This window comes from Aedes albopictus, chromosome 2 (assembly GCF_035046485.1).
Source record: "Aedes albopictus strain Foshan chromosome 2, AalbF5, whole genome shotgun sequence".
NCBI classification, from domain to species: Eukaryota; Metazoa; Arthropoda; class Insecta; order Diptera; family Culicidae; genus Aedes; species Aedes albopictus.
In genome coordinates this window covers 32,833,413-32,860,278 of record NC_085137.1, presented here as the reverse complement: position 1 = coordinate 32,860,278, position 26,866 = coordinate 32,833,413, and the positions used below count along the sequence as shown (strand labels likewise).

The 26,866-nt window shown below is 38.2% G+C and overlaps 1 protein-coding gene across 5 annotated transcripts in view; it reads left to right on the top strand.

The window, feature by feature from the left end:
- Positions 1-26,866, top strand: part of LOC109621731 (ras-interacting protein RIP3) — a 1,021,901-nt gene that overhangs the window by 908,134 nt on the left and 86,901 nt on the right. Inside the window, exons 1-2 of one of the 5 annotated variants that reach the window (XM_062849449.1) lie at positions 23,348-24,845; positions 26,059-26,341. The exons of 2 other annotated variants lie outside the window; for them this stretch is intronic. In XM_062849449.1, the coding sequence (XP_062705433.1) occupies positions 26,291-26,341 (51 nt within the window). In that variant the 5' untranslated portion in view covers positions 23,348-24,845; positions 26,059-26,290. Of the gene's footprint in view, positions 1-23,347; positions 26,342-26,866 lie in introns of those variants that run through there. 2 more of the 5 variants (XM_062849448.1, XM_062849447.1) reach the window with 2 other exon arrangements.

The following is a 26,866-nucleotide window of genomic DNA, read 5'->3' as shown; positions in this document are numbered from 1 at the left end:
AACAGGAAATATCGGAAGGTATTCCTATAGAAAACTTTGGAAGAATTCCTAGAGGAGGTCCCGAAGGAATTCCTGGAAAGAGTAGAAATTTCGCGAAGAGCAGAAATTCTGAGAGGAATCCTACCACAAATTCTCGGTTTTTCTAAGAGAAATCAATGGTAGAAAAAAACTAAAAACTACTCTGCAGGAAGCTTTGAAGAAATTCCTGGAAGAATCCCGGCAGTAATTTCTGAAGCAGTCCCAGCAGGAATTCTACACCTATGAAAAAATATCTTTTTACATTGGGAGAGAATCGAAACATTTCAGAGACTAAATGGCCTTTCTAACTTGAGTAATGTTATTCTTCTAAGTTAGCCCTAACATGTGTAAGAAAACTTACGAATCTTAAAAAGGGTTTTCATCTGATTTGTGTCTATCTAAGCACCGACCAATAATGATTTAATTTATTCTTGCACATCGCCTAACAGCTTATGGCCAATTCGGTATCAATTACTAATTTATAAATCAGCTTCCATATCATGTAAAAAATATTGTAAAATAACTATAATTTCCGTAAAACAATAAGATTGAATGATTGTCACTCGAATTCTGTTTTCGTCTAGTTCATGTGTATTTCGGGCATAACCTGAATTTAATTCCCGAGAAACCTTCTAAGTGACACTAGGTACAAATGATGATCGAACATTATTTTTTGACCGTAGGTGTTTTTTCGAGAAGTCGGTCATATTCTTGGTATTCCAAGCGGAAAGCTATTCAAATGAGATAGATAGCTTTAGAATAACGACTTTAATTTTTCGGTTAATATTTTCGTTGGGTTGATAATAATTTTGCCCACCAGATCATACAACGCCAAATCACAGTGCAACGAAGAAATCTTGCTTTGCGGTTATGAAATACGATGTTTCGTATGCACAAAATTCACGCACACTCTTCTTCTCCTTCCTCCTTTTCTTCTTTTTCTTCTTTATGGCTCTACGTTCCCATTGGAACTTTGCCTGCCTCACTTCAACTTAGTGTTCTTTGAGCACTTCCTTTGCCTGCCATTGCATGAATTTGTATATTGTGTGGCAAGTACAATGATACACTATGGCCAGGGAGTCGAGAAAATTTTCCCGACCGGAACGGGAATCGAACTCGCCGTCTCCGAATTGGCGATCCATAGCCTTAACCACTAGGCTAACTGGAGACCCCACGCTCACATTTACCTGCATCTTCCCTGGGACGAAGACAATTTGTTGTTCACAACTTACCGGCGGGAAAAAGCAATTTTATTTCAAAATATTGAGCAGTTTTGCTGCATTCTGCTGCAGCGAAATCCAACATTGAAGTGCTACCGAGCTTTTGAGAGGTTTGAATTGATGGTCAGTTCAATAAGTGAATCTAGCGAAGTGAAGATTGAACGGGGATGAAGAACAGTTCGGCTAGCTGCTGCTTTGATGCGGTTGCCTTCGTCATATGCAAAACGAGAAAAATTTTGGAATGAAATTGAAACGTAAAAATTTGTGTAAATATGCGATTTCCAGTGCTAAAGGGGCTTGTTTATAGTCTACATTTTCTTTTTGCTTCAATTTTACGAGTCGATGACAAAGGTAAGGTGGAGTATCTTTGATGATTGGCTATTTTTCATCTGATATGATGGGAATTAGCTCATATGACGAAGTAAATTTCAATCCTAGAGATTTCTAAGGTTTTTTCTATGATTTGTACAGAAACTCCTACTGAGATTCTTTCAGCTTGTCTTGATAAGATTCCTCTAGGACTGATTCCTTCAAGAATCCATCGCTGGAATTCCACCAGAAATATCTGTAATTTCTCCAAGGATTCGTTAAGGAGAAACTTCAGAGAATACAAACATGGCTACCACAATGACCGACTTGGTCCCCTTCTCATGTTTTCAAGAGCACCAATCTTGAAAATTCGCAAACAAATGCGCTCGATTTAGGAAATCTGCCTCTTTTTACAAGTGAGCAAAGCCAGGATAAACAAGTGCTTCGTTCGTCAGATTCGTGCCTCTAAAGTTTGTATGCAAAATTGCAAAGGGATCTCTTGATGTTTCACCTTAAGGAACTCCTCCAGAGATATTCCAAGCACTCCACGGATTCTTTCTATGATGAAGAACTCCTAACAAAGAAACCCAAATTCACTCCAAATTTCAGCTGACATTTACGTACTAGTTCTTGATAGGAATCCTCCAGGATTTTTTTCAGGGGGCTCTCCAAAACGTCTTCCAAGAATTCCAAGAATTTCTCCAGAGGTTATTATTCCTTCCTTCAAGATTATTCATTCCTTCAGGAATTCTGTACTGTTTGTAGAATTCCACTTATTTTTATTAGAACTCCTCCATGAAATTCTTTTGGGACTCCTTCTACGATTTCTACAGAAATGCTTCATGTGATTCTTTCAGCAATTTCTCCAGAGACCAGATTCTGTGTCTGCTAAACGGGAAGTTGTTGCTGGCGTGGCTAGCAGTTGAAACCATGACCACAGATAACAGATGTTTGTTCTAGAACAAAATTGAACTCAAAACCTATGTAAAAACTGTAAAAATCAAATACATACGTTGCTTACTTCTTCCATCTATACTACCAATTGCTGCAGTAATTACTATCTAACAGGGATTATTTGTACTTGTCATTTGTGCTCAATCGTTGTGAATGCGATCGTTGCGCCATCTCTAAATGGTTGCTAGTTAGGTTTCCTTATTCAAATGACGGTTGAAAGGGTTTACACACGTTTCGTATGTTAGCATGAACGACTATTATATGTGCCATGACCTTTCGCAAGTTTTATACAGATTTCAGAGGGTGTATAAAGACTCTTTGTTCACTCTCAGAAATATCCATGAAACTTCTAACTGAATCCCGGGTGTTTTATCGGGGTTCCAGGGATCTTTCAAGGTACTTTCAGGAATGTTTTTGAGTTGTTTCAATGTATTTCAGAAGGTTTCATGGCTTTATCAGAGGGTTATGGGGGTTTTAAAGGGCTGTCAAGAGAAATACAGTGTGATTTTAGAAGGCTTTCAAGACGTTTCAATGCTTTTCAGAGGGGGAGAGTGTGCAGGAGTGATTTCAGGGAGTTTAACCCTTTGGACCCGAAGGGGTCGTCATATATGACCCCGGTGATGAAACCGAGCATGACAAACGTGTTCGAGGCCAGCGCGACGAAATGTCCCGTCGAAAGGGTTGAAGGGATTCGAGAAGGCAAGTTTCAAGGATATTTCAAAGAGTTTTAGGGCTTGTTTGAAGGTTTCATGGCATCTTAGAGAGTTTCTGAATGGATTCCGAACATTGTAGAGGATTTCAGGTGGCTTTCAAGTGAGTTTCAGAGTATTTTCATAGGTATTTCAAGACATTTCATGTCGTTTCAAAGGGCTGCTCTGCGGTTTGTGGAGTTTCAGGGTGTTTCAGGAGGCTGTCAAGGGATTTCATGGGGTTTCACGGGGGTTCCGGTGGATTTACAAAGCGTTTTATAGGGTTTCAGGAAATTTCTGAAGGATTTCGGATGAGTTACCAGGGAATTTAGGAGGCTTTCAGGGAGTTTCAAGGCGTTACAGGTGTCTCGGAGGGGTTTCTGTGGGTTTAACCGGGTTCAAGAGGTTTTCAGCAGCAGGTGGTTTCAAGGCGTTTCAGGGTACTGGTCTGGAGTGAGCTGAAATTTGTTAACTGTAAAACGATATTTAACGCTATACGTGGTAACAAAAATACTTGGAACTAGTTAAAGCTTGATGTGAGATATGGAGTACACTCTGAAATTTGATCTACATTTTACCATATAGGATAGCGAGAGGTATAGTGGCTGGTATTTTGGGCACTTTTCGCTATAACTTAGGAAATTCCAAACTAAATGACTTGAAATTTTGTACACGGCTAGATACTACACGTATCTCACCGCGTTGATAAATTGTGTCAATTGATTCAACATTGGCTGAGTTATAGCAGAAAATTGCCCAAAATAGGAGCCCTCCCGAGATAGTTCCACTTCTCTGACTCATTTAGTTTAAATAGGGAAATGAGAAGAAGTTTAGACAATTCTCTTTTGTCTCCTGATTTTTAAAGATAATACGTACATTTTGAAGAATATTAGATGATTACATAAAGTTGTTGTATGACTTGAGCTCTTACCCCATTTTGCGTAAAATATTATTGTCTAATTGATTTAACGAAAAATTAAGCATATTAGAGCATCTCTTACATATATGTATATGTAGGATATATATATATCCTTTTACGTACCAAACTAAATCAAATTCAAAGTCAACTCAATTCTGATCGATGTGTTGGAAGAACCATCGAAAATTATATTTTTTGTAGTGCAAAGCCAATATTGTGCCATAACGTTTTGAAGTCGTAACCAATTTTCATTGTTTTTTCGAACACCAATTTTTTTATTAGGAATGTATGAAACTGATATTCTGTCAGGTTGAAACGACAATTTGTTTTGGGAATTAATTATTGTAAAATTATGGTAAATATTAGTGAGACATGATGATCTAGAAGAACTTATGCTATTCGCAGCTATTTTGTATTCTATAGTCATGATGTTTTCTAAACCTGGCTTAACTGAAAGTTTACATCAACAATTTCCTACCGTACTGAACTGTATGGCTGAATATCAGACCCATCGGACGTCAAGAAAAACCCCTGTGAAGTACTAGCTTTAACCCTTTTTTTTATTATGATCTAAATATGTATCGTTTTTTTTTTGGCTTAATCTTATTAAAAAAAAACACCCGAAAAAGCTGCTCTGATCCAATATTCAGCTAAATCCTTCAATACTTGGGCAGTGTTATAGTATTAAAAAAGTTGTATTATCTCTTGTATTATCATTATTAAGGTACACCGGGGCAAGATGAAACGCGAAGTTTTGAAATAGATTTCAATAAAATTTGGAAATTTATCCTTCGTTAAAGAATTGTTTGAATGTGTTATGGCAATAAAATTGTTTATCATCATTAAAAATCATCATGATAAGCCGCTGTTTTATCTTGCCCCGGTGTACCTAATTGAGATTTACAGCCAATGATTCACTTGTGAGAATAAGATTCATAAAGTGAGTACCTTTGCTATAGATTTCTAATGAAGTAGGACTATTTACATATTTGAGTTTATTATACTGTTTCAGTAAATTTCGCACTTTTTTGGCGAAAAGGCTAAATACATGTTACAACCCTGTTCCTCAAGTCGCGATGTCTGGGGACGCAGAAAAAATCAATCGCCCTTTTCCGACCATCGGGTGCTCTTCTGGACTCCACTTACAGAAGGCCGGCATGATCGACCAGCGATCAATCGAGATCGATCCGTCAGTCAGTCAATCCTTTCTCAAACTCAAATGCAGGGTTGCGCGAGCCTTTTAAAGTGCCCATAATTTATAATACCGCGCTCAAAACATACACATAACGGCCGATTAAAGTAATTGAAAACTATTATCATGCATATGATGGCTCTGCCGGCTGGTGTGGCTTAGTCGTTGCGAAGGATGAGCCGCCGACCCGGCCGTATTTACAATAATGGTTTCATTTAGTTTCTTTCCATTTTTCGGCACAAGAGGGCAATCGATTTGAAGGGGCGGTAGGGCTAGTACCGATCGATCAGGGGTCAGCTTTTAGCCACTCGTTTTATGAATGAATTTAGGTACACTGAGGGAAATTTTCTCTTGGATTTTTGTGGTTAAAATTGGTAGATTGTACTTAAAAGTTATTAGACTCTTATTTGCAATTAAAAAAAAACACTTTTAAAGGTTTTTTTTGTATACTGTTATATATTTAATTTATTATTTTTCATAAGATAATTACCGTGTAAACCAGAATTTGATTCCAAATTTAAAAAATCGTGTAAATAAAAGTTCACTCAAAAAATATATAAAAATAAGTTTTTGGAAAAAATTAATAATGATTTTTTCACAAAATCATGATAAATCTACATTAACTGTTTCTGTAAAATGATTGGATTTCAAACTTTACACCGAAAGCTTGTTTGGCTTTTGTCAAGTAAAATCACACATGACTATTTATTCGAGTGTTCTTCAGCTCACCGCTGCGGAAAAGCCACACACGGTGCGAAACTTGAAATGGCCCCTCGCATCGAGTGAGACCCGAACCAGCAGATATTAACATACTTAGTGCCGTGAAGCATAAAGTGCCAAACCGAATGGATTTGGAATCGCACAAATGAACTGGTAATGTCTCTTTGGATCTCCGGCCGATGCGATGGCAAACCCCCGTTATCCAACAACTAGGTAGGAAGGTAGGTAGGTACTCGATCGATAATCCTTTCTGGCCGGTTGGAGCGCGGTTGGGACGTGGGGTGATTGGGGTTTCATCCATTCATTGGTGCGGAACGATCGGATACGATCATAAAACAACCTCCGTTTCTTTATGGGGATTCTGGAAAATTTCAATTTAAAGCAGTAAGTACAACACCGTGAACAGAGCTCTCTGCGCGGTGCGATATTAATCCTCTTAGACATCGCTTTCCCGAGTGTTGTTCAATCCAGTACGAGATGGCTTAAGCGTTTAGAAGCGTCGTCATCCTGCAGAGAGAGCAGAGCAGGAGAAGAAGAAGGTCGACAACGGGAGAACACAAGGGGAACAAAGTTGCATTAAGACTTGGAAGCGATTAGCCCGATTTGCTTTCCTATTGCTGATGCTTCGATTTTATGGGAAAACAATATGGTTTAATCAGGGCTGGCAGTGCCGCCCCCACCCGCATCGACTACGTATGCAAATAGTAATTATCGAGTTTGAAAGGCTTAAAAGCATTCATTTTTGTTTGTACGTACATGCGAGAGATATGGCAACGGGAGCGAGTACACTAATGGCAGAGGTTCACAAACTTTCCAGTAATCTGATAGCGATGTTCTGGGAAGCTGGAAGAATTCTCAATTAAGCGTTTTCCTACACGTTTGAACATTGAAGATTTTGGAAGCAAATTTTAAAAAGATTTGGTGGGTTTATGTTACACAATATCAAAAAACAAACTGTGCACTGTGCACTTCCAGACCTCCTGATTTATAGTCACTCACCTTAGCCCATACACCACACACAAAATTGTGTTTACATTTGTAAACATTTCCTTTTAAACGAGTGCAGTATTTGTTGTATCGGAATAATAAAGTACATAAATTGTATAAAGCCTACATTGAGGCTGAAGATGCGATATCTATCACGGGAAAAATCCGTTCCCAAAAACATGACGAAAAAGTCATAAAATCATAAAATATGCCGCTTTATGATATCATGACTACAAGTCATAATATCATGACGGAAACTATCATACCAGGTCCACTACCCGACGAGATGTTTGTGATATTTTATATAGTCAGTATTGCCAATTCCTCAATATATTTTATCGGAAATCCAGGAGAAAATCTTAGACTGCAATCTAAGAACTTCTGCTGAATATACGTCTTGTACCGACTTTTCGAACCCTTCAAGCAGAACACCTTCTTCGAATAAGTGTAATCAGTTTTGTACCACTACTACCATTTGTACTACTGCAGACTACCACTTCGTCAGTGTCAGTTATCCGAATATTCATGCTTCGAATCGAAGAGTCTTGCAAATATTTAGCAAAATTCTCCAAGGAGTTCTTGGAAGAATGGCAAAAGTATTCTTGTTTGTTTCTGCCAGGAATTTTCGTAGATATTAAAAATAATTTTCACATGAATTCTCAGAAAATTTTCAGGAATATTTATATATATCAACATTTATATTTTTTTTATTTTTTGAATTCTAGAAATTGAGTTTGCTATGCAAAACGATGCGATTCAAATTACGACCTTTTTAAATCGAATCCCATTTCGGCTCCGTAAAGCATTACACGCGATTAAACCATAAATTAATGAACTAGAAAAAACAAATTGAATCCCAGAACTGTTTTTTTTTTAGAAGAACGCCAGCAAAAATGTTCGCTGGATTATTTTGAAGAGTTATGTTTCGAATTTCTTTAGAAAAATATGGTTGAGTTCTTGAGGTTTGTGAATGTGGTGAACTTTTGGTTTTCATGAATTCGTCGAGGAAATTGAAGAAATTTGAGGAGAAAAACTTACATATAAAAAGACGCGGACACGTTCAATGCTTCCAGTGAGCTTTTCGCTCTTTGAAGGAAGCACGACACTAGACAACGGACTAGCATGCAACGCCCAGTGGCACAGCCGAAAACTTTTCCTGACAGCTGCGGCGGGAATCGAACCCGCACTCCTCAGCACGATGCGACTAAGAGCTTGGTGACCCTAGCCGCACGACCACGGAGCCGCACAACATTACATATCTTTAGAAAATTAAAATAGTTTTGCAATCATGTTCAGTAAAGAACGGCCAAAAATTTGTCCGGGGTTTCCGTCAAAGATTTTCCAGAAATTTCATAGACAATTCTATGAAAAAATAAGTTTGAAATTTCATCCAGATTCACCATGAATTTCTTCAAAAAGTTTTATTATCAATTCCGGTACATATTTCAAATGTTCCAATGCTTTCTTGAAGTTAAACGAGAAATTTTCTTGAAAATTATTTTGAGAGTTCATTAGATGTTCCCTCGGTTGCGTTAGAACTTTTAAAGATTATGTTTCGCAAAAAAACATAGTAGGTAATCGACCACTAATTCATTCAGAGGTTGCATCAGGGGTTCCGCTAGAAATTTACTTTTGAGCTCTCGCAAAAAACGAATGCGATTGCGTTACGAATTTTACTAGACATATCAGGCCGATTTTTATTTCAATTTTTCTTGAAGCTTTCGAAAGGGCTGTGCTATGAATTTCAATAAAATCTATAGAATCTTATGCACGAGCATACTTCCGGAAAGGTTTTTTTTCTGTTTATTTATTTCTAGTTGGTTTTTCTAGTTCAAATCTGATTCTTAAATATTAACCTATATAAACTAGCTGTCCCGACAATAGATCAAAAAATTGTGTGCAGTGATGGAAATGCCCGACACGGAATAAAAAAGCTGTCCCGGCCAACGTCGTAATGCCTGCCTACTGTATTTTTTGACATGCAACTCTGTAGAAAAATTCCCCGCAAAATGGAATTTCTAACTTTCTTGTTTCCGGTGCGTTCCGGTCGATTTTCCCAATTATTTCTTCGTACGAAAACGTCGGAGTACTGTACGAATGAAACACTGGAAGAATGAGGTAGATCCGTTGGCCCGTTCCCGAGCATATTCGTGACATACATTCACCATTATTCTTGCTACGCGAATTGTTCTAGATTCAACTTCTTCCACAACGAAATCAGTACTTTATTCGTAAGAATGCTTAATATGTTTTCTCCTTTTAACCTTCTCCGAGCATTAAAAAAAGTTACGAATAATGTGTTTCGGCCGTAAAACGCGCGAAAGGATGCGTACCGTGCCGATACTGTCTGAGGTGAAACTTGATCAACAGAAGAAACCTCTTCTTGTAAAATATTGTTTTCCTCACTAAGCCTCAGACCGATTGCTCTAATGGTTTGAGAGCGTAAGGTTTACTGAGGAAGTTTTGGATTGAATATTTTACAAGTTCCAAGTGAACTTGTTGGGTGAGATTCCAAAAACCTAAGGGCTGGTTACTTGCAGCAGAAGTCCTGGCCTCTTTAGAGAGTTTGGTAACTACCTTGAACAAGGGTCGTCTTGACGAGGATCAAAGGGACGGATAACTTTCTGAATGAAACACTAAATTTCAACTGACTTCTCTTCATCTATTTCAAACATCCTTATATACTAAGCCTATGTCTAAAAGAATGACGTATTATCATATTATTTGCATTTCTCTATCATGTGCGGTACCTGCGTTTGCCCGTTGCAGTAGGGTCAAGATTAGGGCCCTATCTTTATCAGTTGTTATTTTTTGTCTGTCCTTTTCGTCTACTTCTACAGAGGCGACAGTCTCTGACTAATCCTACAATGTTGAGGTGATAGATAGACTGATAATTGCGTCGGGTAGACCCGTCTGCGTCATCAATGAAAAATCTTGAAAAATTAATTTTAATTATATTGCGTTTGTAACATAATGCATTGGGGACATTATGACCCAGAAAATAAAACTCTCATAGAATGAAGATTTTTCCAACAATTCAAATAACCAAAGTCTTATTTGATAGATAATTTTGTCAAGAATGTGTTGATATTTTGAAATAGTGGTTCCGGGAACATTGGCCACCGGGGATCTGCTACACAGGGCACCATGTCGGACATGTGGGATAGCACTACATTTTGCCAGTAGTTGTGGAATATCTCGCATTCTGGACCACTTAGAAGAATGCTGTCTTCGGCACAATTGCTCAGAAGAGTAGGAGCTTTCACATAGGAAACAATTTAGTTCAAAAATCACTCACTGCGTGGCGCTAGTGTCCTTAGGAGCTTCTAGTTCAGTCAGAACGTCATATATCTCGTGTTCTGGACCACCTAGAAGGATATTGTCTTCGGCAAAGTTGCTCAGACACCTAAGAGCTTTCGCATGGAAAATAATTTAGTTCGAGAATCACTCACTGCATGGCGCTAATGTTCCTCATTTTTGAGCTGTCATATCTCGAAAACCAGTGAACCGAATTGAATGAAATTTTAAACGTACACTAACAATATGTAAATGCTTCACAAACTATTAAAACATAGGTACTTTTCAAACGTTGAAAAAAGTTATCATGGATTGACATTTTTTGGATTTTTCTCGAAAAAATGTATTTATTTTACATCAATGTCAGTAAATTTTAGTGTTGATATCCAAAGATTTTCCACTTCTGTTCTCAAATTATCTCTAATCAGATATATTAGAGCCCATTTAGATTGAAGGAAGAACACATTTAATATTTTAATATATGACTTATTTTCCTCTATATGGGTAAAAATTTCAACCCGGTATAACTTAATTCGCCGTGAAAAAATATTACATTTTATAACGTCGTATTAAGTACCATTATATTGTTGATAAACGTTAGAAAATTCATTCAATTCGGTTTACTGGTTTCCGAGATATGACAGTACAAAAATTAGTTGTCTAAACAATAGTGTTTACCCGAACGGTTCTAACTTCGCGAAAAATTATTCAATCGAGCCCAAATTTGTACCAATGATGCACATATAATAGGTTGACAAACAGTCAAAATTTGAGATTTTTTGATACACTCTATGGAAAGTTACAGCATGTTGATTTTTTTTTTGTGGGAGAAAAAAAGTTGCCTATCCCAAACATTTTGGCCATCCCCTGTATTTGCTAGAACCATGTTTTTTTTTAAAGAATTCTATAATCAGTGTATATGCTATTTAAAATATGCCATCCTGGGTTTTTTCCCCCTACATTCTATGTATATGGAATGAAGTTAACCCTAAAATGGCTTTTCCGAAATTTCTATGGATCAGTATGAAAAATAATGGAAAACATGAAGAAATTTAAAAATAAATATTTTAAATAGTATACATATATTCCTAATCTAGATGTTTTAACCTATGATCCTGTGGAATAAATTATGTAGCCACATGATACCTTATTTTTTTCATAATAAACCATCTATTTTTTCACAATTACAAATCTGATGCAAGTAAGATCGTATTTCATAAAAATAAAATGGTATGCTTCTTGGGTGGATCTACCTTTACATTCTTTGTGAGATTTTTTGATGGAACTTAGACAAAATTGTTGATCAATAATCCTAGGCTAATGCCTTGAAGAATGCAACATGTTCGCAAATACGTTTACTTATCTCCTTGAAAATCTTATGAACGATCTTCAGAAAACTTACGGAAAGATTCTAGGCAGAATCATCTCAACATTTTCAGTGGCGTTCTGTCTAGATATTAAGTATTAAGCTTTTTGACAGGCTATGGAAATTTTCACTAAAATATCTTGATCTCAATGCCTGGTGGGTTTTATATAGCGCCTCATTCAAATTCCTGTTACAATTTCATGTGAGATTTTGAACAAATCTTTATATTTTATCCACAGATCTTTGGCAATTCCTTACTGATACAGTTTTTAGTAGATTTTTACTAAATTCAATTGCAATTTCTTAAAATGTCATAAAAGTATTTCTGACAAAATCTTTATTTTTTTTTATCATTTTGAAGTTATCGACATTTTTACGAAAATTTACTTTGCTTTGCCTTTTTGAAATGTTTATGCCGGGAATAGGTTACACAAAAGACAAAACAAAACTGATTTAAAACACTAGAAAAACACTTCATACCACTTCGATCAAATAAAAAAAAAGAAAAAAAATATTTTAAAAAATAAAAAAAGTAGTAAGAGCGACAGCATTATCTATATTTATTTTCGGACTGAAGATCAAATTCATCTATGACATTCAGACCTTTTTAAACTCGAATGCCACAAATTATGTAAATAAAATAAAATTTGCTGGTTTTATTTTATTTATTTTCTATTTTTTTTTTTTTGGAATAGTGAAGTTAACTGAAAAGATGTGCCTTGAACTTAGGTCACATTAACGATCTATGTAGACTCTTAATAGGGAAGGGGTGGGTGATTGTCCGGTCAAAATCAACGATCCATACAAGGGCCCATACAAGTTCGAAATTTTTGTATGAAAAATAGTCTACGAGAGGGAAATGGGGAGGCCTGAGATGACCAGAAAAAGCCTATGTAGTTTATGGACAGCGTCTGATTGGAAACTAGTTTATTCAACTAGTTGGTTCCAATACAAGGATACAAAAGAATCTGATTTATTTGAATTCATTTCAATTTACTGTAGTGAAAGAAAATTTAAAAAAAAAATAAAAAAGCTGGTTAAAACGAGCAAATTTTATTTATTTGCCCTACTTCGGACATATAGGCCAAATTTTTTTGCGGCATTCATACTTGTTGAAATGTTTAACGCTCGTAGATAAGCAAAAACAGGGAAATCAATAGAAATTTGCATAATTGTATTGTTTTTTTTTTTATTTTTTTTTTTTTGTTTGCAATTTGGAAACGGTGTTGTCCTTTTTTCAATCAAAGTGGCTCACTTTATACATTTTTACTCCGTTACAAATGACGTTATTGAGCTCAATGTAAAATAACTGGCCAATTTTTTATATTTCAAATGAAGGTTGACAAAGAATTTTTAAATTTTGTATTTCACATTGAAAAAAATTGAATTCAATTGGGAAAATGTAAAAAAAATTGTTCCGTAACACGATTTTTTTTCAATCTGACGTAAAAAAATTATGCTTTGATGATCGAAAGACATTATACTCAGGTTTCTATGTACTCCGGAAGATTTAAAACCGGTTGACCATAACGCATAGTATTTAAATTTTAGTAAATAGATTCGTTTTTCGTTTTTTTTTAATAATTTTGAACTATTATTTCGGATAAAATATGCACAATTTATATTATCTTCCCATAAATGTACGGTATTCAATTCGTTTACATCCACTTTGCAGTGAATATTCATGACATGCAGTGAGAACCACTCCCCATATTCCAGCATATCGATGAGAAACAGATCAACAGCAAGAGTAGCGTTTAGGCCCCGCAGGGCTTGCTGAACTTTATGGGGCTTTTTGCATCGCTTCTCGATAGCTATACCTACCTTTGGATAGTGACGTTGTTGTTGGTTCGTTGGCCTAGCGGAAATGACCCAGATCCAGGGCCCAAACACGCAAGACGCGCGCTCGCTCACGGATCAGACGGATTTCCTGCTTCGAAGGCTCGTTTACTTAATGCGCTCACTGCGTGGTAGCTTCTCACGACGCGCCCGGCAGGCAGATGTGCTTTAGGGCCATGACAATTTGGGTCGATTAGTTCCGAAACCAGCCGATGTGGTGTGGAGAGCATTATCAGAACTCCGTAGGGAAATCTCATCCCGCGAAACGACTTGATCCGGGCGGACACGGAATAACACGCCGCCGGCCGATCCCCGCACGATGACGAATCGCTAATCCTTCAGGAAGATTTGTTGCTTCCCACAGCGATTACCAAGTCTTCCACTCGCCGGCCGAAGCCGGAAATTTGACCACGCCTTCCGCTTCTTCGGCGGGATTGATTGACTGCTCGATAAGGATTATCGCGAGAAATATGCTTGAATTAGTGTGCCACATACAAGTAAGGTGCTTGAACTGGTGCTCATAAGCGTGTCTAGGGGACGTAATTTTTAAGGAGTGCTTGCCAACTCCATAAATAAATAAAATAGATAAATAAATAAAATAAAATAAATATAAAATCCTTATAAGATCGAAATATGAAACATACAATACTACAGTAAAAATAGCAAAATTTATTCGAGTTAAATAGATACACGGAGGTTCAAAAACCAACTTAAAATCGAAATGAAAGAATTTTGGTTTTAAGGCGAAACTGGAAGCAATTCCTCACTTTTTGGTTTTTGATTTTTTAATAAATAACGAAGCAATATTTTCAAAATCGGTTTTCGTGCACATGTAGTGTATGGATCAAGGTATCTTCTGAATTTTTTTTGAGGTGGAAAATATAATAATATTTTGAATGAAATTTCACAAAAAAATGGTTTCTGCAAAAATGGAAAACATTTTCTACCTCAAAAAAATTCAGAAGATACCTTGATCCATACTCTACATGTGCACGAAAACCGATTTTGAAAATATTGCTTCGTTATTTAATAAAAAATCAAAAACCAAAAAAATGAGGAAATGCTTCCAGTTTCGCCTTAAGATGGTTTTCAGAAATTCTCCATTGCTGTCCATTTTTTGACTGTGATTTCCACAATACTTTCTTTCACTAATTTTGTCACAGATTTAAAACCTACAATAAAACTCTCAAATTCTTCTAGCAGTTTCTTAATGAATAAGGCCAAAGTTTCAAGGGCATTTAAGGAAGTACTTCAAGGTACTTACAAAAGTTTATGCTGTATGAGCTTTTCATGTATTTTTTTAAATGTTCCTCCACAAATTTAATCAATGATTAGTTCAAGTATTTAAATTACCAAGCCTCCTGAAATCTTTCAAGGTATTCTATCAGTATTCTGCAAATATCGTTTCAAAAATTCTGCTTCAGCTTCAAACTTATATCATGAACAAAGTTCTAGGAAGTGACATCCCTGGCTACCCCAATGAATGCCTCTTAACCATAATCTCATCGCGCAGAGTTCCACATGTTCTTGGTAGCATGAGCAACCTACCTTACAACAGCAGATGCCAGCAAGTCTTCCGAAGTCTGGACGACCATAGCCAAGCCGCCGAAATGGGTTGGAAGAAGAAACGCGATAAGATCCAGGTCAGGTGTATGGTGATGGAAGAGAGGGAAGGTACAGGTAAAGGCAAAGGTAGAAGCAAACCAACAACCCGAAAAGAGGGAGGAAAAAAAACGTGATCAATGAATGGATGAATGAAACGGCTAAAAAGTATAGTGATTTTGGTTGCGATCATCGTCGTCGTGGTCGTCGCCGTTGTTGTCGGCTCGTCTCGTACGCTAACGTGCGTTTGCCTCTGATCGTTTGTTCGCTCTTGTGGGCGATTTCTCTCTCGTTTCGTTGATTGGATTCGGCTTTTCGACATTCTCAGGAAACCGATGAATAATCTTTATGCCAATGATGCCAAATCGTTTTGGTAGCTTGAATGTTACATATATTTTTTATAAATATTGTATCAAGAATTTCTTTCTGAAAAGCTATTTAGAATGTAAAAAAAATGAAAAAATAATGAATTATTAAATATGTTTTCTCTTTCTTCTCTTTACAGGTTTGTTACATACTCCATCTACATGAAAGTACGAGGTATTATTTTGACAAAACTATACACATGTGTCAGGTTCAATAGTACCAGTAATTGCGCCAAGACATTCTGACTCAGTGGATGCTGAAAATGTTCCTTTAATTATTACAATGTATTTCAATAACTTTTCTTTATTATAAATAATTTCAGCCCTCAGCTGTTTCATCACGATAATTTATTTTTGCTTATTTCAATCACGTTTTTAACTAAATTTAAAAAAAAAACTAATTGTCCGATGTATTGCATCGGAGAAAAACATTTATGGATATTGTTGAAATTCAATATCAATAGATTGAAGTATTTCTGTATCCTCTTTCTGGAATTTCCCATCACACATCTGGCAACCGTCCCGCCGTGATCTGTATGACTTGATTTTCCCTACGCTTGCTGTTATTGTTGTTATTACCATGTTATTTTTTGTATCCTTCTCCTCCCCTTCTCCAAGCCCGAGATCTAGCGACGAGAAAAAAACGATCATAGTCATACAACAGTCATAGTCATCGATCTCATTCTGTGCTACGTCTCCCGCCGTCGCCTCGGCACATCATCCATCACCACCAGTCACTATCACTATGTGTCGTTCATTACCAACACGGAATGGCACACTGTAGTGTGATGATATGAATAATCGCTCTCACTCTCTATCTCTCTCTCTCTCTCTCTTTGGTCTAATCTCAAGTTTTCTCTCGCGATCGATGCACGCTAAAATTTATCAGTGCGAGAATGTTCCATAAATAGGTTAGCAACAGTATGATGAAAAAATGATAAATAAAAATCAATCTTCAATCTATATATATAAAAATGAGTTTGAAGTCCCGTTGAGGCAACAAAACTCAAGAACGGGTGAACCGATCAGCATGACTTTTGCACGGTTCGGTTCGTATTCGTGTTGGCTGTGTTTATATGTACAAAAAGTTACGAAAATCAACTAGAAAAGTAAGAAAATTGATAAAACACTGCTTTTCGTGAGCTGGGAAGGAAATCAGCACGATCAAAATGAAACCAATCTAGAGTGCGGTGACGTTATGAGCTCAACAACTGTCAAACCACCACAGCTTGGCAAGACAACGTTTGCCGGGACAGCTAGTTTACTATAAAAATACTTAATCTCTATTGGTTATAGACGAATTTTGGTAGATTCTATCAAAAATGTAGCAGTTAAATTCCATTTTGTAATTTTCAATACTTCTTAAGATATATAAATTTATTGAAAGTGATTTAAACGTAAACATTTGGATAAACAATTTCTTTAAGAATTTTCTCCAGGATTAAGTCTATGGACTTTTTTTATCTGTATTAATGAGATTTTCAGCCCTAGGCTAGTTCATCTCGGGACCCACGCTTTACTTCCCTTCCGAAGGAAGAACTCACATTTTGCGAGTTTGTCGGGAGTGGGATTTGATCCCATGTCCTCGGCGTGATAGTCAAGTAGTCTATGGACTTCTCTGGTAATTCAACCATGGCTAACTTTGAATGTTTTGCCCCGTGGAGTAGTTGGCACGTTCTTTTCATGGAATTGATTTCCAGCCCTTGCGCTTGGATTTTTTGTTCAGTTGCTCTTCCCTTCGTGAGCTATTGACACTAGCATTTTTATGAGCCCATGGCTCACAAGGAATTCCAATACACCGTGTAAACACCGTGCCCAATAAGTTCTCATACAACATTAAATTCAATTCATCCCATATCTGTAATTAACACTTAGTAAATGTATGGAAGGTCACATAACATTGATCAAATACTGCATTTACTTTGGAATTAACTGTCATTAACATTCCTGAAAGTGTAGAATTAGCATAAGTTAAAATCAGTGTTGAAAAAGTTATTTCGACATATCTAAATTCAGCTGCAGCTCATTTTAGAAGCTGAACCTGAGAATATAGTATATGAAAAACTTGTGCGACTAGATCAGTTCTACAAGAAAGTTATGGAAAACCAGCTGGTCTCATCGTGTAGTGGTTTTAAGCTGAAACAAATTAGATTCATCCGAAAGTATCCACAAAATTTAAGGCGTTCTTACAAATTTCGGAATTCATCTGAAAACTTCTCCAAACATCACATGAAAAATCTTCTTCAAAAATTTCTGAAGAAAAAAGGGTATCCTGAATGGCTTCATTGATTTTGTCTATCGTACGTGTCGAAACATTTTTAGGCGGTAAAAACCTTTTGAATCATTTTCTGAAAACAATAATGATAGAATGTCGGTGGTGCATTATGGTTAAACTTTTGTCTATTTTCCTAAGATTATTGGGTAAAATTCAAATACATTTGCAATTCTGACGTTTTCAAAACCTTTGGTAAAAAAATTGGAGAAGAAACTTATTGGATTTCTGAAAAGTTTTTTAGAGAGACATGAAGACAAGAGACATGTATCAGTATATAAAGAGTCGATTAGACGTACAAATATATTTGTCATTGTTGTCCGCAATTTATCCGGGGTTGTCATGGTTCACGTTTTGTTGGTCATTTATTGGGCTTGTTTGGCCAAATATTTGTCATCATAGCAAACAGTCTAATGGCACCTTAAGGTTTTGTGTATGTGCTCTATGGGAACATAAATCGCCTTTTTTTGATTCTCATACATTCAGAAATATTTGTGATGGATAAAATAAAATCGCAACAAGCGTAATGTTGATCAATAACTTCGGAAACACTACTTTGAAGGTTTACACTTATGTTGTTGGCTACCCCCGCATGTACAGTATGCGGCAGGAAAAAAATGCGAAAGTGTTTTTCAACTTCAAACCTCATTTTCGTCCACTTGACATTAATCAATCTATGTTTCAACGTTCCATGATCTATAACAGGCTAGTTTTCTGAAAAGTTAATTTTGGTCACTAACCTTTACAGGGCGGCGCCTGAAGATGAAGACAACCAGAATTTTCAAACCGCAGAAAATCGCACAGGTCGCTAAATTTCGCATCTGATAAAACAAAACTTTTGATTTTCTTTACAATATCATCAAATATATGTACTTATTTCATCTGGTATGTGAAACTACATGGCTCTGGATCAGTGTGGTCTGGTTGTTCATCGAATTTGAGCTAATTTTGTTACTGTTATAGTCATTTTGTTTAGTGACCATTGGGCGCGCAGTTTATTGATATCCGCTTATTAGGCCTACATTATCACATGTTAAACATCAAATATGTTCATTTTTATTTTTCAGTGCTAGAATATAGACATTGACTGAAACACTGTCATGAAAAATAGTCATATATATCCCATATTTAGCGTGTAATAGTGCCTTGAACTTTTCGCATTTTTTCCTGCCGCACCCTGTAAACAACTGTTAACATGTGTCATTATGTCGCATATAGAGTTTTCTCCTAAGCTCTTTCGTATTAACAAAATCTATAACATCATCATCGAATGTTATTTTTTGGAATAAAATATCTCTTTCGGGTAATTAGTTTTGCATATTAGATTCATTCCCTATATTGAATATAAAAATATTGCAGAGTTTGGAGTCTAAAGCTCCATCTTGCAGCCGCAATCTTCAGATTGGTTTGGATTTTCTGGTCTCAATTTTTATACGTTCGTGAATATGAAAATTTGTCAACAATTAACCAGATAACGCAAATCGCTTAATATGATACATCATACTGGAGAAAAATTTTCCTGAATTTTGTTTTTTTTTGCGTATTTTGAGCGTGTAAGAACTTGAATTGTTAAAAAACGAAAGCTAGTTATTGATGACAGTTTTCAGCAAAAACAATCTCAAAATAAAACGATTATGTGAAGATACAATTATTAAATAGCATACCAAAGCTGCATGAAAAGTTGCACTCATCGTGGATGAAATTGCAACAATGAATATATCGATCGCCACTGCAGTTTATGTCAGTATCTACAATAGCATAGACTCACTTATATTCGCATACCTGGTCCTTCCAAGCATTTTAAATGTATAATCCCTGTCATTTTATCAAGCCAACCTTGATTAGTAATCAGTCTGATTTTCAGCTTTGTACACCACCGTTCCTCAGATATATGTTTGAGAAGCTTCAGAACCCGACTCCGGATAATCGAGTCCGACCTGTACAAAGATCTAACCGAAAAGATCTCACCAAGTTCCATCTCGTTCTGTTCCAAACAAAGCACACTCGTGAAAACAGACTACTGTTTACATATTGCGTCGAAAAACTCACGCCTGTGCCCTGACAAGGATTCTTCTAAATGTAGTCATACTGTTAACTTTTCGCGTCGAATAGCTCACTCACGGCTAGAAACCAATTGAATCTAACTGCGCTCACGCTACGTTTTACTTTTTCTGTCGAACAACTTATTCCCGACAAAAAATCTTCCAAATCTCCACTGTTTATTTTTCGGATCAAACAACTTACTTGTCACTCCTGATAATGAATTTTCCAAATCTAGCCGCTGTCACGCCACTGTTTACTTTTGGCGTGGAACAACCAACTCCCAGCTTGAAACTACCGTAACTACGCTAACGCTAACGGAACATTCAACTCCCAGCTTGAAACCTGCCGAATCTAGTCTCGCTCACCCAACGAATTACTTTCTGCGTCGAAGAATATACACTCCCAAGCTCTAAATCTTGATGTTTTTGGATTAACCCATATCCGCCCAGCGTCCTATAAATAGGACAGTTCCTTTGATGTGAATATCTCCAGAATTAGGCAAATTTTTAGATGCCCGTAACGTGGGTAGATCACCTCAGAATGGTGCGTTGCGGCGTAACATCTACCAAATCAAATTTTGATCTTGAAATTTTCCTGCCTAAAGTAATCAGGCAGTAGTTTACAAATATTCCAAGATCAAAGTTTGATGCGCTTTTTTGATGTTTATGTAATATTTTTGTTTAAATTTTGCTACTAATCAATATTTTACTTCAGCAGGATTCAGGTAAATTTATTGTATGATACAAATTATATTATAAAAATATGTAACTGTGGCGAGCGTATCACTATTATATGTAGCTTTTTTATTAGCTTTATTAGGGAGATTTTCAGCCCGAGGCCGGTTCATCTCCAAATATGTAGCTTATTCGGCGTCAATGTTAATATTATGTAATATTTCAGATTCTCAACCGAAAAATCAAGTTATACAAATAAATGCCATTAAGATGACGAGGAAACCAAGACGTATTGGGCAGATAACTATTTCGGAGCAGTCTAATAATGGTGTACCTGAACGTTGACCAACCGCATCCTTTGGAGTACCCTTCCACTAACAACACCTAGAACAACACCCATATCCCCTTGACACCTAGGCCCAAGAGGTCGTATAACTTTCTACATCTTTCTTTAGGTGTCTAACTAACCATCCTTTCATATTCCTCATCAGTCGCAAGAACGAGGCCAGGACAACTCTAGACTGTTGGAGGATTGCGTCAGTCTTATTGAGAAGTCAGAGAGAAATCTCCAATCTTTGTGTTTTGGTATCCGACGGGAAGGAGGCAATCCTCACAACTGTGGTCTATGGCTGTACTACCTACGAAATTTGTGCGACTTGATTAATGCTTATTTTTACTTTTTCAGTGGTAACCAGGTAAATGATTGAACCATGACAATTTCTTGTACGCTTTTTCGCCAAGGAAAGCATCCCATTAAACCCTATCCAATTTCCAACTCCAGTGGGCCAAGTTCTTGGACATATTCTGAGTAGATATCTAATCAACATTTCCTCCCCATCCCCACTGATCGTAAGGACCTGGCCAGGTGTCGAGAGTTCGTTAAATGAAAGGTTTGTCAAGTCCCAGGCAACTTTTCTGGCGCATTAAACTTCTCTATCGACAGCCACCCCAGGATGTGTACGGTCGGCTATGCTATGCTATGCTATGCTATGCTATGCTATGCTATGCTAATTAGGCAAATTTTTAGAACACTTTCTTCAGAGATATCCTTAACATCCATATTATGTTTTCAGTTCAAAAACGAATTAGCGACATTTTTTTTCTTTTACTTTCGCTGCTTTTGCCTTGCGTTAAACACAATGTCGGAAGTGGCGCGCTGTATAGAGTACCAGGTGTACAGTGCCACTTCCGACTTTGTGTTAACGCGAGGCAAAAGCAGCAGAAGTAAAAGAAAAAATGTCGCAAATTCGGTTTTGAACTGAAAACATAACACCTTGTTTATAGTGGGCAATATAGATTGTGACCCGGCTCACTAGGTGGCGTGAACAATGCTGCAAATATTACATATTGTCACGATCTAGCGTGATAGAGGTTTGAGATAGAGGGCAGATGGACGGTAAAACCACAGACAAACAGACAACGGCCAACTATCAAATTTTTAAATTGGCCGTTAAATCGATGTACGATGGGATTTATCAGAGCGTTAAGTCTGTTTGTCTGTGGTGAAACGGTAAGGTTGGTCTCTGCATGGATTTCTTTAGAAAATCCTGAAAGGTTTTATTTAGTTATTCTATTCGGCATTCCTTCAGGGATTGAACTTCTTCAAAGATTATTCGGAAATTCTTGCTGTTATTCCGTTTGAGATTCCTCCCGAAAAGGAATATGAAAGAATATAGATTTCTGCCGAGATTTCTGCAGGCAACCTTAGATTTTTTCGGCATTCGTGCCGGAGTTTCTGATGGGCTTCCTACAAAAATTCTTCCCTAGTTTTCTCAGGGATTTCTTTGATAATTCCTTCCGGGATTTCCTCTATAGTTCTTTCAGGGATTCCTGCTGAGCTTCCATCCGAAATTCCTCTGAGGATTCCATCAGGTATTCCCTACGGGACTCCTTCAGGAATAAAGTTTGTTTAGAAAATCTTAAAAGGATTCCAGAAATCCTAGTTGGCAGTTCTTTAGGGATTCCTGGTGGAATTATTTCACAAATTCCTCCTGATATTCTTTCAGAGATTTCTCCAGAGAATCCAGAAATTCTAGTTGGTAGTTCTCCAGGGATTCCTGGTGGAATTATTTCACAGATTCCTCCTGGTATTCTTTCAGAGATTTCTATTATATTCAGAGAATCCTAGTATAATTCTTTCAGCTATACGTGCAGGGATTCCTGTTTGTATTCTTTGAAAAATTCTTCCAAGGTTTTTTTTTTCAGGATTTCTCCAGTAATTCCTCCCGGAATTTCTTCTGTGATTCTTTTAATCGAGCTTCCAGCTGAGATTCCTCTCAGGATTCTACCAGATATGTATCCCAGAATTCCTTTAGGAAATCCTCCCGGGATCCCTTCAGGGATTTCTGCCTGAATTGCTTTAGAAAATGTTGAACCGACGTCTAGTCGGCATTCCTTAAAGGATTACTGCTGAAATTCCTTCAAAAATCCCTTCCGTGATTTTTTAAAGAATTTCCTTAGGGGTTCCTGCTGAAATTGCTTCAGGGATTCCTGCTTGCATTCCTCCAAAGATTCCTTCAGGGAATATTGTGGAAGTCTTTCAGGTATTCATGCCAGGATACTTGCTGCGATCACTTCAAAAATTCTTCTCGGATTTTTGACTTTCCTCGAGGGTTTTATCCTATGATTTCACTCGGGATTTTTTCAATAATTCTTCCAGGGAGTCCTGCCGAGCTTCCAACCGGAATTTCTTCCGTGATTTCTGTGAGGATCCCATGAGGGGGGTGTTCTTTCGGAATTTGTTTTGTGACTTTCAGGGTTTTCTTACGGGATTTCTGCAGCAGAACTTCGCCAGCGTAATTTACAGCTAATGAGAGTGGAACAATAAGAGAAAAATCTCAGAGAGAAATATGCTGTGCACGTACAGAATCTCTAGTAAACCATGACGTCTCATCTGACAGTACTTTTCTTATTCTTCTTGAGTAGTTATCCTCTCTTTCACTCAATGTAGATGCATTACGGATCAGAATACAATGATGGTTCTGCTAAAACAGAGCTTGAAAAAATTATTGAATGTTGAGGACCCACATTGAAGATTTTTTTTTTTGAGCTACACCATAGGCTTCCATTTATTTCGTAAAATCATGTTTATTTTACTGGAACATGACTGTTGATAACATTGTTTATGGAGATTACGGATTAACTTGGAGATGCAGTAAATAGTCTGTAAATATTATTATAAAATTACACATGTAGGTACCGTACAAATGACGACCATCCACTGCAAATTCCACAATTGGGTTCTTCAGGGGTATCCAAATTATTTCATAATCGGAATCTCCGTCTAAAAATTAGTCGATATCCAAAAATCCATTAATTTTTATGCCCGGGAACTACTTTTAAAACGCATTTAAAGTTTGTATGGGGATGTTTTTGTTCGGGACGAACTGTCATTTTATCGATTGAACTGTCATTCTATCCACGAAAATTATAACGATTTTGTTAATTTTACCATCAAAACAAAGGAATTGGTACGCAATAAAAGCATGTTATGCTCAGAAACTGAGCTCTTTCGATTAGGCTATAGAAAGCAGCAATATTTTAGTCATTAAACTATCCAATTACCCCAGGCCACACTTTGCTTCGAAAAATCTTAGCGTGAATAACGCGCTCATTCATTGACTCACCACCACCACCCCTCGCACACACAATCGCCGTAATCAGAGCCACCCGATCAACGCAGACAGCTGTGCCGAGAGAGAGAGAGAGAGAACCGATCGATTCTCTCCCGACGCTGCGCCCGCTGGCCTTCCTCTGGGGTCCCAAAAAACTTCTCACCACCTATGCTGCGCTGCGGTGCGGCGCAGCCCACTCTTCTAATGCTGTTGTAATAAGTAGTATAGGTATGCTACAAACTCTCGTTTTCGGTTCGGTTTTTGTAGATTGACTGCTCCTCGTCGCGCCGATCGTACCCTACGAGGACGGAGGTGCTGTTGTTATGTTTTAGGAGGTTTTGATCTCCGAAATGATCTCCAGTCGATCGTAGGTAGTTGCGGTTGGTAGCATGTGCGCGCGGTTGATCGTTTGAGTTGCCCGCGCCTCCACCTTCGCTCCGGAGCAGCAGCAGCAGCAGCAGTTCGACGCTCGTCGTTGATCGTGTACCTCTAACGCGCATTCGTGGTTCGAACTCGGTCCGCAGTCCTCGGTGCGCTGCTCCGTCCATGTGTTTTGTGTGTATGATCTCTTTAAACCCCTCAGTTAAACTTTGGACTCCGCAACGGACGCGCGCGTCGTCGAGAGCGTACCTACTACTTACTACCTCCCCATGTGCGCACATGCGTGTGATGCGAGGTGATCGATCGCTTGATCCTTTCCCGGAGTGACGTGTTCTAAAGGCGGGTGTGGAACATCCTGTGGCTGTGATATGTGTGTGCGGAGCGGTAAAAGAACAAGCGACTAATCTAACGACGAATTGTTTGTTGTTCAAGAGTGCACGTACGTGCTCAAGTGGATCCTGGTGCCGTGCGGAGCCGCCGCCGGGAGGAAAATCTCAATCGTGCAATAAAATGCAATTATCAGCAGTGTTGCCCTGCCGGTCGGATCAAGAGTGTTGTTTATTACTGTGCATTCCGTGAAAGATTGCAGAAATCATCGGTGTGGAAACAAAGCGGCGGCCGGAAACGAACGAACCAAACGAACGACCGAAGAACCCGTGTGTGAGCGAACGAAGAGAGCGAGGGCGTGCGAAGGTGGTGTGTGTTGTGTGGGAAACTCTTGAAGAGGGCGGGGAATCGGGTGGCGATCTTTCTCCCGGAGCGCGTCCGTCGCCTGCATTCGGCGAGATTTGCGTGTGAGTGCATTTCCGTTGATATTGCACCGGGGCTGTGCGAGATGCGGTAAAAATAAACAACAGTGAGTGAGTGCCAACGGCCATCGGTGCCAGACGACGAAGACCTCGACTTTTCCAACCCCGATAAGCTGCTGCCGTGCCGTGTCGTACCGTGGACGGAAGATTATGTCCCCGTTGGTTGGTGTGAGAATCATCTAGCGGCAGGCAGGCAGGCAGACAGTCAAACAGAGCCAGTTTTACGATCTCTGCATGCAGCTGCATCCAACTGCACTGCACTGCACCCTCCTTTGTGTGTGATATTGTTAGCGCTGTAGGTACAAGAAATAGGAATCGGCCGGGAGTCCTCTTTCTGAGGCGAGTGTGTGATTACACGATTACCGGGGAAAAGCCGTAAAAGTAAACGTGTGCGGTGCGCGGTCTGGGCGTGTGGTAGTAGTGTACTAAGAAGAAGCGCGGGGGAGGACCTCCCTGCTGCTAGTGCTGCAATCGAGAGCAAGAGAGCGAAGACGACGACGACGACGATGCACATGCTGCTGCCGGGCGCTGCTGCATCCCAATAATAACCCGTACCCCCGCGCGATCACCCGCGTTCTCGCGTCGCGTCATCGTGGTGACGGTGGAGAGGGGCGAAAGTGTGTAAGAGAAGAACAACCAGAAGCGCAGTGCGGTGTGCATTGTGCGGAGAGGTGTGCAGAGGAGTGTGCATAACAACGCCAACGCGCGTTCGAGAATTGGAGAATATTGTTGTTGTGTCTTGTTCTGGAAGCGGGATTTTTTTTTATTGTCGTCGCCTTCACCAATAGTGCGGTTTATCTCTAAATGCGACACGATGGTTGCGGTATCTCCGGGTTCGCAATAGAAGCCAGCAGAAGAAGAAGTGCGTGTGTCGTGTGTAAGTGTAAGGCGAGGATTTACGAAAGGATTTGCGGTGCGGTGTCGTCGAATGCCGCAGCATCGAATCGAATCGAATCGAGTGGAAAGACGACAGTCGTTTTGCGTAGCTGAAAGGATTAGCTCCGGACCGGAGATACATCAATGTGTTTATACTGCTATTGGAAATTATGGATACAGCACTATAGGATTCTAGTAAGTACGCAAATCGGATGATGATACTTGGTTGAGGGAAATGGGCAAGTGGGGCTAGAGAGGGCTGGTCATTGGCATTCCGATTGTTATTATTCAATGAAATGATGGGCAAATATGACCACTATGTAATGATATGAATACATTGTCATATACTGTCGCAAATAACATTTCTAAAGACAATATCCAGATGTTTCTCTCTCAGGAATTGATAATACATGTTTGTAGATTAGTATAATACAAGGCTTGATATGCAACTACCAATATTTGATAAATTGTATCAGACAGCATAGGTGCCATTTTAATACATCTCCTCAAAATAACATTACATTCACTAATTTCCACAATCACGATGCGATGCTAGCGAAATAGAGTTTAATAACAATATTATCAGATCTCTGACATTGGTTTGGAACGAGATAAAAGCTCCGCTGAGCCAATAATCATTTGAACTCATCACCAATGAAAGCTACTCAAATCCAATTCAGGCAGATTAATCAGCTTCAATATAAGAAAAAAAATATTAAA